This window comes from Notamacropus eugenii, chromosome 2, assembly GCF_028372415.1.
Source record: "Notamacropus eugenii isolate mMacEug1 chromosome 2, mMacEug1.pri_v2, whole genome shotgun sequence".
In the NCBI taxonomy this organism is placed as follows: Eukaryota; Metazoa; Chordata; class Mammalia; order Diprotodontia; family Macropodidae; genus Notamacropus; species Notamacropus eugenii.
In genome coordinates, this window is record NC_092873.1 from 332178272 (window position 1) to 332191187 (window position 12916).

General features: G+C 36.1%; 1 protein-coding gene across 4 annotated transcripts in view; it reads right to left on the reverse strand.

The window, feature by feature from the left end:
* Positions 1–12916, reverse strand: part of LOC140528059 (ATP-binding cassette sub-family A member 10-like) — a 118148-nt gene that overhangs the window by 82736 nt on the left and 22496 nt on the right. For 3 of the 4 annotated variants that reach the window (XM_072645525.1, XM_072645523.1, XM_072645524.1), the window contains exons 7-11: positions 12564–12705; positions 12154–12339; positions 11418–11565; positions 5914–6079; positions 903–961 (exon numbers count right to left, since the gene is read on the reverse strand). In XM_072645525.1, the coding sequence (XP_072501626.1) occupies positions 903–961; positions 5914–6079; positions 11418–11565; positions 12154–12339; positions 12564–12705 (701 nt within the window). Of the gene's footprint in view, positions 1–902; positions 962–5913; positions 6080–11417; positions 11566–12153; positions 12340–12563; positions 12706–12916 lie in introns of those variants that run through there. The other variant, XM_072645526.1, reaches the window with a different exon arrangement.

The window sequence follows — 12916 nt, forward strand, 5'->3', positions numbered from 1 at the left end:
TGCGAATAAACTAATTCAGGTGGTATAAGGATGCTTGGGGAGGAAGAAGCAGGCATCTCAAACAAATTCACTGTCCCGTTCTCTATTTTCCAAGAGGCTGATCTGTTCCTGGTGAAGGATAGACTGGAAGCAATTACAAAGGGAAAGTCACACACTCCCCTAGGACCAGCCAAGAGAAGACTTGGGATAAAGTTAACCTCTGACTCTGCTTCTGCCTGTTCTCTCCAAAGGAAGGTAAATTTTGATGGCTGAAAGCTGCCAAATTAACTTGGGGTTTACTGAATAGATTTCTTTCTCAAAGACTAAATCTTAAATCCATTTCACTCTGGAGCTCATAGACTAGACCACAATAGATCCCTGCCCAAGCAGCACTTAATGGCTTTTTTGGGTCCTCCTGGCCCAGAGTGAATGCAGATAGTAACTGTGTCTCTTTTGGCCAGTAACCCTGAGGGTCTTCACCTACTATCTTGATTTTTTTTTTTTTTAATAAAAGGGGCCATCCCTAGATTCACTTCTTAAAGAAGTCTATTCATTAAATGGGCATTTCCTCACTCAAAGTGAGAACCTGAAAAAACCTTAGCCTAAAAGGGCTCCTATTGCATTCTGGGCCTTCTCCAGTCCTCTTGATGAGTGTCTGGCCACTGGACCCAGATGACTCTGGAGAAGAAAGTGAGGTTGGTGACCTTTCACAGCCCTCCCTCACTCATATCAAAGTCAGTTGCAGGTCATGTCATCATCTGCCTGATGTTATGGCCCTCTTCTAGAACAAAGGACAAACACACAATCCATCCTGGAGGGCATAGTCCTTTGTATTTATAATCAACTGTGTCAGAGATCACTACCAAGTCATTACAAATAACAAATATTAAGAGGTGATAAAACAATTCACTTTTTCCTCTTACCTTTCAGAGCTTGCACTTTTTCAGATTTCCCTTTATATTCCTTTCTTAGATTTCTGATTCTGAAAGGAGATTAAATAAACTTGAGATAATAGCCTTTCCAAGTCATTTAACGAATGTAAACTGCCAACTTGGAAGTATGAACAGTACAATTTTTGAGTGACCTTAGACAGTGATCCTATATGTGATGCAAAGAAAAGATGTGCTTGAAATTTAAACTGAAAAATTGTATTTACCTTTTTCTGAGAGTTGGGGCAGGTGGGTTTTAAATTTGCAATTTCATTGGCCTAGGGAATTTCTGATATGCACATTGATAACTCATCTGTAACTTAGAGTCTTGGAGAGTGACTCAAAATGCTAAGAAGTGACTTGCCCATGGTCACAAAGTGAGCCAAGTGAGAGTGAGGTGAGACTTGAACCTGGGTTTGCCTGAGATACAGAGCTGCTGCATCATGCTATCTCACATATTTTTTTATCTTTTCCTAAATACTAATTTTCATTTATCTCTGCCCATCCCTCACTCCCTCAAAACAAATTATAACTGCAACAGGTCAACTCATGCTTTCTCTTTTGTTTCCCAGAGCTTTCTGACTTTTGAACATTTGAACAGGAACAGGAACAGACCATATGTTCAAGTACGTGTCAACAAAGATACCTAGATAACTCTTTAAGATTGTAGTTGATTTATTATATAAATTTAATTTTATTGTTTGCACTCTAAATTAAATACTAATTAAGTAGCTCATCTGCTACTCATAACTTCATAAGATCTTGCAATCTGTACTGGTCTGCTTCACATAGCACTACCCACGAATTTAATGGTATCTTGAAGATTTTCCCCAATAATACCTATTCTAGAATACTTTTAAAAATATCAAATCAGATAAACCACCATTGGGGAAACCAAAGTTTGGGGGCTATTTACTCTTCATCTGAAGACCTGCCCATTTTTTCCTTATCCTTTGTTCTTGTGTGTTCATAGAAATGCAGAATATTAGAGTTCCAAGGATCTTTGAGACCATTAATTCCAAATCCCTCACTTTATAAACAAAGGGATTAAGGCCTAGAAAGGTAAAGTGACTTTCCAATGTCATTTAGTAATTAGTAGCTGAGCAAGGCATAGCACTCAGTTAGTTCACTATCCATAGAACACATACTGAGTATTTGCTCAGTGTTTAGGCTGCTCCTAACTATTGTAAGGCATACAAGAGAAGTATAATATAAGAACCTGGCTCACAAGACACACTAGGTAGGGTGATAATACTAACATAATTATAAGAGAGAAATCCAAAAGAGCATTATTGTTTTACTCTTGAGTTTTTAAGTACTTAGTTCTGTTTATATGTAAATATCATGAGAAATCAGAGAAAGGAGAGAACAGTATGAGAAAGAATAGTTCTAAAGGCTTCATTCACAATGTATTTTCATGTGTGTTTAACATGATTGTACATGTATAACCTATATCAGATTGATTGTCATCTTGGGGAGGGAAAAGGGGAGATAGGGAGGAAAAAAGTTTGGAACACAAAATCTTACAAAAGTGAATGTTGAAGACTATCTTTACATGTATTGGGAAAAAATATAATATTATCAAGTGGAGAAAAGTGAATTTTCATAAGCTTGCTTCCAAAGGATGTTTAGGCTGTGAATAGATGGGAATGCACATCATATTCATTGATATGGGTTCTCTTCTATTGTTCCCATTTTTCACAACACCAACCTCTTCTATATTTCCTCATTTCCCCAAATCAGTCTGTCAAAATAACAAAGCTCAGGTTTAATTGCTATGGAAGAACTTCTTATTGCAGTGGACAAAAAGTATTTTCAAAAAAGACAGAGCAATGCAAAGTGAATACCTAGTAGGATGCACATGGGTCATGGCTTTTAGTCCTTTATTATAATTACCCTCATTTGTGTTTTAAATTTTTCTCAATTTGTTGCTTATTTTCTTTTAACATTGTCTTAAAAATATTTTGAATTCCAAATTCTCTCCCTCTCGCCAAGCCCCTTCTTCACAATATGATATCAATTATGCATGTGAAATCATGAAAACCATATTTCTATATTAGCCAAGGTGCAAAAAAATAAATAAATAAACAAGAAAAATAAAGTAGAAAACTTATGTTTCATTCTACACTCAGACTTCATCAATTCTTTCTCTGGAGGTGAATGGTATTTTTCATCATGAGCCTTTGGAATTGTCTTGTATCATTGTATTGATCAGAGTAGCTAAATCTTTCATAGTTGATCATCATCACAATGCTGCTGTTACTGTGTGCAATGTTTTCCTGGTTCTGCTCATTTCACTCTGCATCTGTTCATATAAATCCACGTTTTTCTGAAAGCATCCTGTTCTTATAGCACAATAGTATTCCATTGCAAACATTTACCACATTTTGTTTAGTCATTTCCCAATTGATGTACATCTCCTCAATTTTCAATTCTTTGCCAATACATAAAAAGCTGCTATAAATATTTTTGTACATATAGGTCCTTTTCCTTTCTCTTTGATTTCTTTTGGAAAATTGTTTGATCAAAGAGTATGTATGATAGCTTTTAATTCTTCTCCAGAATGGGTGGACAAGGTCACAACTCAACCAACAGTGCCTTAATGTCCCCCATTTTTCCACAATCCTTCCTGATTTTCTCATTTCTGAAAGCTACCTGGTCATATACTTTCACTATTTATCAATTGGGGAATGACCTTTGTTTTTATTAATATGACTCAGTTCTCCACATATTTGAGAAATAAGGCTTTTATTAGAGAAACTTCCTTTAGATTTCTCACCCATGTCCCCCTACCCCAACCTTCTCATTTTAGCTGCATTGATTTATTTGTGCCCTTAAATATCCAGATGCTCTGCCGTTTGGTTCATATATATTTAGTATTTATATTGCCTTATTGTTTATTGTACGTTTTAGCAAAATATAATTTCCCTGGATATCTCTTTTAAATATGTCTATTTTAGCTTTTGCTATTTCTGAGATCATGATAGTTTACCCTGACATTTTTCACATCGGTTGAAACATAAAAGATCCTGCTCCAGCCCTTTCTTTTAACTCTATGTATGTCATTCTGTTTCAAATATGTTTCTTGTGGATAATACAATTTTGTATTTTAGTTTCTAATCCATTCTGCTATCTGTTTTTGTTTTATAGATGATTTCATCCCATTTCCATACACAGTTATGATTACTGTATCTTTTCTTACATCTTATATTCTTATGTTTATTACTTTCCCTCTCATTGTACCCTACTCCTCTTCAAACATATGTTTTGCTGACCACTGTCTCCTTTAATTTGTCCTCCCTGTTATCATCCTCCTCCCTGCCACATTTCTCTTATCGCCTTCCTCATTTAGTTCCATTAGGTAAGATAGATTTCTTTACCCAACTCTGTGTGTGTGCATCTTACATACATAAATGCATGTGTAAAATGCACACACAGATATCTATCTATCTATATCCATATCCATACATACATATATATGCATATATATAAATATATATATATATATAAAATTTCTCTCTTTGAACTAATTCCAATATGAATGAGGTTCAAGCATTGTTTGTCAACCTCTCCCTTTTCCTTTCCACTGTAAAAACTCTCCCTTGTGCGAAATTTTATGTGAGATAGTTTTTTGTCATTCTTACTCTCCCTTTTCCTAATGTATCCCTCTTTCTCAACCTTTCATTTTTTAGATCATGCCAATAACGTCAGCTCACACAGCCTTCAATAACTCTCTGTCTATATATAGACTCCTAACTGCCCAAATAATGAGAAAGTTCTTTAGAGTTACATTATCATATTAAGAGTTATATTTCCTTCACATATAGGAATTCAAATACTTTAACGTTATGAAGTCCTTTACAATTTTTCTTTCATGTTTATCTCTTTATGATTCCCTTGAGTCTTGTATCTGAATGTGAAATTTTCTATACCTCTGATCTTCTCATCAGGAATGCTTGTAAGTCCTCTGTTCCATTAAATATTAATTTTCCTCCTGAAGAATTGTACTCCTTTTTTCTGAGTAAGTTATTCTTGGTTATAATCTTAACTCTTTTGCCTTCTGGAATATCATATTATAAGCCCTCTACTCATTTAGTGTAGATGCCACTAAAGCTTGTTTGATCTTGATTATGACAACAATATTTGACTATTTTCTTTTGGGCTGCTTAGAATCATTTACCCTTTACTTGGGAGCTCATAATTTGACTATAACCTTCCTGGGAATTTTCATTTTGAGATCTCTCTCAGGAAACAAACAGTAAATTTTTTCACTTTATTTTTTTCCTTTGTGGATTTAGGATATTGGATCAGTTTACCTTCATAATTTCTTGAAATATGATGTTTAAGATCTTTTTATATAATCATGGCTTTTAGAGAGTTGAATAACTCTTAAATGATCTATTTTTGGTCTACTGTTTAGGTCAATTTTTTTTCCAATGGGATACTTCATATTTTTTTCATTTTTTCATTCTTTTAAAATTTTTTACTCATTTCAATTTATGAAATAAAAAAGCATTCCCATAATGGCAGAAAAAAAGATAATTGCTACATTTCATCTCTTTTTCTTTCTCTGTGACTGTGTTCCTTCTATCTCAGAAGAGAAAAATAGAAGGGGATAAAGAAAGAAGAGAACAGAGTATGAGGTAGGGTTGTTAAAAAAAATGAGGAAGGAAAGAGGTAAAATAAAGTCATGAGGAGATTTATGCTTGAAGGCTTACCACCTCAAGTAAAGGTTAATACTGAAAATCTTCCTGTACATGAAAATTTTTAATCGAAGTGTTCATTTAAAACAGGTGTGTATGCATGTCTGTGTGTGTATGTGTATGTGTGTGTGTGTGTGTGTGTATGTATGTGTGTGTGTGTGTTTGGGGAAGATTGAGAGTGAGATCCAGAAGTTGGCATAGAAAAGGAAAGGCTCAGTTTTATAAGTTTTACCTATTTTGCATGCATGATCGTCTGAATTAGCCTGTAACTTGTCTTTTTGTTCAGTAAGATAATTATTTACCTGATAGCTTCTTTCCCATGAAATTCTGGAGGCACTGGCTCAAAACTGTCAGAATAATGTGTACCGTTAGTCTCATTCTCCTGTGTCTGATAACCAGTCCTAGAATGAGGGTTCCAAAATGAAGACTTCAGGAAAAACAAAGGAGAATGTTGGTGTCCATATTCACCTAATGAAACAAGACACAAATACATATTCAATTTAGCAAAAAATTATCAAGTCCCTGTTCTGTGCCAGGAAGCAAAGATATATGAAATAAGCCCTGCCTTCATGAAGTTTACATTTTTGGTGTGAGGTACAGGGTCCTGCAGGGTGAGATACAATAGATACAGCAGACTTGAAGAAGTAGGGTGCCAGATAAATTGAGGAGTGAGTGACAGCTTGACAATGTGGAGTTCTGGGAAAGCTTCATGGAGAAGGTGAGAATCCTGAACTAAACCTTGGAGGAAGATAAAGATTTTGAGAGGTAGAGTTCAGAAGGAAAAACATTCCAGGGCTTTGTCTATGGGAACGTAGGAAGAAAATGGTGGATCATGTTGAGGAAACACCTAATAATCCAGTTATACAGTAACAATGAGTACTGGAAGAGCGCCATCATGAGAAAAGATTAGAAACTTGAGTTGGAGCTAGACTGTGAAGAATATTAATTGCCAGGCTCATGGCTTTATGTTTTATTTCACAGGGAGGAGGGAACAACTGAAAGTTCTTCACTTATTTATTTTAAAACAAGAGAATGCAATAGGCAGTATGGGAAGGATGCTTTAGAAAGGTAATATTAGGTCTCAAGCTTATGCTAATGTATGGAAACAGGGAAACATTTTAAAGGCTTCTCAGGACCAACTACAGCCAATTTTTCCTAAAGTCGGGGAGATCATTTTAAAGTTGGCCAGTTTAGAGTCAGAGTCAACATATCTTAGTTCCCTCAGGCTTAGTTATGTTTTGTAGACCTCATTCTCTTGCACCTAGAAATTCCATGTAACTTGCTAAAGGGGATATAGAGTGGTTCTTGCCATCTCATTTCAGGAGGGTTCTGCCAAAGAAACCATTCAGGTGTCTGTGGGTTTTTGACACCTTGTGCTGATTTGTATCCCTTCTCCTATTGGTCAGTCATTAAATGTTTATTAAGTATCTACTATGAGCTAGATTCTAGAAGATCAAAGACAAAGAATGAAACATATTGGGAGAAGTAATATGCACCCATACTTTTAAATAAAGTTGGAAAGGAAAGAAAAGGAAAGGGGAGGGGAGGAGAGAAAAGGGGAGGAGGGAAGAGAAGAGAAGAAATCTAGCCTGTAAACCCCAAGTTAACTGGGCATCCTGTGGTCATCCAAATTTACCTTCCTTTGGAGAGGAGAAGGAAGGGGAAGGGGAGATGGACAGGAGAGAAGGAGCTGAGTTACCTAGCTAGCTGAGTCCCCATTAAGGCAGCTGCATCTACTCACAGATTGTTGTATTCATCCTTCATTGCCATCAGAGAAATCATGGCATGATTTTCACCTGACTTTGTTTTGAGTGAGTGAGGGCCAGTTGTTCAGGTCACCAGCCTCACTTCTCCTCCAGAGACATCTGAATCCACTGGCCAGATATTCATCAGGATGACTGGAGATGGCCCAGGATGCAATGGAAGACATTGGCTCCTTTAGGCCAAGGTCTATTCAGGTACTCAGGGTAAGGTGACACTCATTCAGTGAATAGGCATGTTTAAGAAGTAGTCAGGGGACAGTCCTTTTCATGAGGCAAAGAAATTAATTACCTCAATCTGAGAGGGAAACAGCAACAGTTACTATTGATAATCACTCTTAAGCCAGGAGGGTCCAGAAAACAGCCCTTAAGTGGAGCTTGGGCAGTGGTATATACTTTTTTATGTATATATTGAAATGCATAATGTAAGATACTTTTCTAGAGGATTCACTAACTTCTGGGAGGTGACAATAGAGCTCATATGGGTCTTTGGTAGTTGAACTGAGATTTGAATAAAAGAAGGGATTCTAAGAGGTAAAGGTGAGAATGGAGCACATTCCAAGCCAAGACCTGGTAAGTGGAGTTGTATAATTTCTTTTCTTGAGAAAAGAAGGCCATGTTTTTGGTCCTCACTGGTCAAATTTTAATACTGATTAGAAGATCACTGTTTAATAGACATGTACTGGTACAGTCACTAGCAGGTCAATGGTATATGATGAGCATTGGCTCATAGATCCTTATTTGAGACAAAACAAATTGGAATTTTATGGAAACTAAATATGATATCATTTGTGTGAGAAATGGCAAGTTATCAATTAATGGCCAAAATGCAGGAAGTGAACTAGCCAGTCTAATATTTTTGAGCTGTGTGGCTTGAAACATTGACTACGCTAGGCTTTGGCTTTTTGGATTGAATTGGATCAATATGAACATTCAATACCTCAAACTATGAAATCTTCCCAGATGTATAAAAAAAAGAATTGAGATAGATTTATAGTAGACAACTAATAGAGTTAGCAACATATAAAAGTGAGCAATATTTCCTTTTCTGAATTACAAATTGTAATTTATTTTTGGTGGAGGGATTGGAGAGGGTCTGGACCTGTGATTTTATTGGCATAGAGAGCTCCCAAATGAGGAAATATCCTTTACCAAGGCAGAACAGCAATTGTCCTATAAATTACAGTCTCAGAGATTTATCTGAGGCACTATATCAACTCATTTTTTACAATGCACAAGTGAAGAAAGCAACATTCTCAACCCTGTAGCTTATAAAGGAACAGTCAGAAATCTTTTTGAAAGTAATGCTGTCCCAAAGTTGCATTTTTGGCATGGATGTGACTATAGTTAAGATGGATTATGAAGGAAAGAGCAGCCAAAAGGTTCTAGACTTAATGGAAAGGTTAAATGGTTTGCCCAATATCACACACCCACCCTGAGTCTGGGGCTAGACTTGAACCAACATCTTTTTATTCTGAGGTCAACATTTTCACCAAAGATGGAAAAGTTATACTTTAAGATGAATGTGGTCAGACAAGAAAATTACAGAGGCTGTGGCATCTTTCTATTGCTGTGGTGTAAGTATTTGGTCCTGTCTCAATCATTCATCTTCACACAGCAGAACATGACTAAACTCATCAGTCCATCAATCTCCATATCACTGCAAACTGCATGAGTCTTGGACCCCAAGTACCCAAACTTATGTGAAGTCATATTTCTTTATAACCTATAAAACCCTGTTCCTTTTTTCTCCCTTATTTACTGGTTTTTCATGTTAACATATTTCCCTTGGTTTCTGGCACCATATTGCCTCTACACAATCATAAGAGTTTTCTCTCTACTAACCCAAAATTTAAAGTGTCCTCTCCTGTATCCACTTTCACACTGAAGTCACTGATCACATCTTGTTAAATTCTTCATAAAATGTCTAGACTTCTTCCCCTGAAATGGTTGTTGGCTCATAGACTGAAATTATTTTCATGGTGATTTGCTTACTATAAGTACTGCAAGTTAATATGACTGTTCCCATGAAATTATATTTCTTTTCCTTTAGTGATTATGCTGAAACCAACTTTCTATTTGCTTTCTTATGAAATTCCCACAAACCAAACTTCCAGTTAGCTGAAATTTCTTTTTGTCTCTTGTTTTTTATTCATAGTAAGGATGCCAGTGTGGCTCTAATCCTTTAGCAATATACCAACTGGTTTGTCATTTGATGAAAATTATACGTAGAAGACAAGGAGAGGAGAGAAAACAAAATCAATATTATTGACAGCTTTTTCAAGGTGGTTGGCTGAGAAAGGGAGGGGAGCTGCTTAAGGAGGTGATAGGGTATATTGCAGCTGAAGAGGGCCATCTTGCATTTTTCTTCGTTTCATAGGTTTCTACTGCCAAAGAATTCTTCACTACAAGGCCAGTCATCCAGGTGATGAACCTATCTGTACTTAGCTACACTGTTGCCTATCTTGCCAATTGTGGTAGGTTGTCACTAGGGAACACATGAAGGTTTTCCAGGATGGTATGACCTCCTAGAGTTTGCACTGCCTAGTGTAGCCTTCAAGAACCAAAAGGTTACCTCCATACCATAATGATACATTGGAATAGAATTTGGGGGAATTTCTCTCTCCTTTCTCATACATAGTACACACACCCATGAAAATAGATTCTATCTTCCATTTCTTACTATCACATCATATATACATACATATATGTAGTATGTATATATGTATACATATGTGCATGCATACATTTAAATAAATGCATATTAAAACACATTGACTATGTGAACCTGGAATACTATTTAATCTTTTAATGCCCCTGGCAACTTTCTGAAGCTCTAAACTGTGCAGCAGCAGCCGGATGATTAATAGGAGTTCCCTATACCCATACAATCACATTATGGTCCATTATAGTACCAGTCCATTACAGAGTGAGCTCCTTGAGGTCAGGACTACGTTTTGCCTCTTCCAGTATCTTCAGTGCTTAGCACAGTGCCAGGAACATAGTAAGTGCTTAATAAATATTTACTGACTTATTGACAGTGTTGAGATATGAATGTAGGTCTTCTGACTTCAAATATAGGACTTTTTCTGTTCATTCTTCACATAATGGTGAGAGAGATAAAGCTAATAATGATAGAAATATACTTAATAAATGGTATTGCCAGAACCCAATCTGGCTTGGTGCAAAGAGAACTGAATTCAAGAACTGCTCTTCTTCATTATCCCTCTGCCCCCCCAAAAAGGGCTCAGCAGCAAAACTGGGGTTTTCTTGGCAAAGATACTAGATTGGTTTGCCATTTCACTCTCCAGTTAATTTTACAGATGAGGAAACTGAGGTAAACTGGGTTAAGTGATTTGCCCAGAGTCACACAGTTTAGTAAGTATCTGAGGTCAGAGTTGAACTCATGATGAATCTTCCTGATTTCAACCCAGCACTTCTGTACACTATACCTAGCTTACTACAGAACTGCTCTAGGTCACACCTATGCTCCCAATGCCATCATAACTCTCTCCTAAGTCCCCAAGGCTGAACTGCTACTCCTCTCATTTCAATTGTGCCCCTAATTGAGTCATCTTCTGTAGCAGTATGGCTGTACCAGTCACTAATGTTGTAGCCTGGGTGAAGAAATACCTTGTTACTGACAAGGATCAAAACAAAACTATTTTGGAAACATGGGTCCTCCAACTAGTTTAATATAAGCATTGTACCAGTATTACCATGTAATATTTTCAATATACTCTTAGAAAAGCAAACGTTCCAAACTTATACCAGAAGGCAGCCTCAGAGAAAGTGACTATGATGGAAAAGTTTATACATTAAAAAGAATTGGGCCTAAGCAATCAAACCCCATTGCCCATTAAGCCAATTAAACCAATTCAGTCCAGAGGATTGGACTACATGGCCTTTGAAATCTATGAGACAGAAAATTAAATTTTTATGCCTATGGTGACATTTCTATTTGTCTTTGACCTCTGTCAGAATGAAAAATTTTCCCTAATAAGGTGATGAAAGACATTAAGAATTATGAAATTACTGTGACTTACGTGGCAAAATTTTTTCGAAATACAGAGCAAGGGCCAAATAGAGAAGATTATCAAAAATCAACATGAAAAGTGTGGCTAACAATTGATGTGAGTCTCCAGAGGGGTCAGGGAAAGCAAAACCTCTCAAGTGGTAATCCATCCTCATAATCTGAAGGTTTAAAAAAAATAGCAAATTAAAAAGAAAAAATAGTGCCTTTGTAAAAAAAAAAAAAAGACATTTATTTTGCAACAGGGATTAGAGTTTGCAATACAATGCTCATCATCTGGGATTAGTGACATGCCTATTTTATGAAGGGGTTAGGAGCCACATGAAACACAATCAAGGAGAAAACAAACTCAATGAAAAATGGAAGAATAATATACTAGTGAAATTCTATTTTTCCTTAAGATTCATTGCAGTTTTAAGAATTATCCCTTGTACATACGAATTAAGTGGGTGTAGGAATGGTATTTAAGCTGTCTGAGCCACAGGCAATTCTATAAGATGTATCAATGAAGTCATTTGTCATCTGTATCAGAAAAGATGGAGAGATTCCCCCCTAATAAAATGATAGATCTTCAATTCCTTATATTCTACACAGGAAAGACATTTTGTAAAGCTAATCATAAACTAGAAATAAATATTTCTTAATGCGAATATGATATTAATTATTAATAAATAGTTATTTATTATATTAATTATTTATATTTAGACATTAAATATAATATTAATTATTATTAATAATAATGCACTTACCTGGATCATTCCAAAAATGAAGGCAAAAGGACTCAGGAGACTTAAAATCCATTCCAAAGGTGCAGGAAATTGTTGATACAATAAAAGAAATCCTAAACCTCCCCAGTAAGTAGTGAGGAGGAATGTGATCAAGCCAGTAAGTAGAGATTTCTTAATCAAAACACTCAGCAAGAAAGCTAATGCTACCTGAAGGGAGAAGAAGAACCTTAGATGACATCTGGGTCTCTGAGAATCCTTAATGGACATTATGCAAGATGAGCCATTGTATTACAAAACTAATGTCAAGGTCTTGTCTTTAAAGAGTCTTTCTTGGGCAAATACAGTAAAAGAACAGACAAGGGATGACTGTCATCATGTCCTTACTTGACAACATTTGGTCTTCATGAGAACTAAAGTAGGGAACTACTCACCAAAGAGAGACCGTAAAAGAGAAACAGGCTGAATATCATGAAGTAACCAGTCATGATTACAAGTCCAGAAGATTTTATGGTAACAGCCAGCAGATTTGCCAAAATAAAAATGTAGACAAAATACAGTAAACCCCAGGAAAGCCTATGATACAAACACAGCATAATTTCAATATTACATGGTCAGACAATTCTTTCTGCCATAAAGCAGTTAGGAACCAAACAGCAATGACTATTTGAACCCATTCTTTTAGTGAAGTTAACATCAAAAAGAGATGGCAGTCATCCTCGTATTGATGAGACATAAATTCCCCAACTACTTTTAATATAAGGATCATAGTTCTAGAGATGGAAGG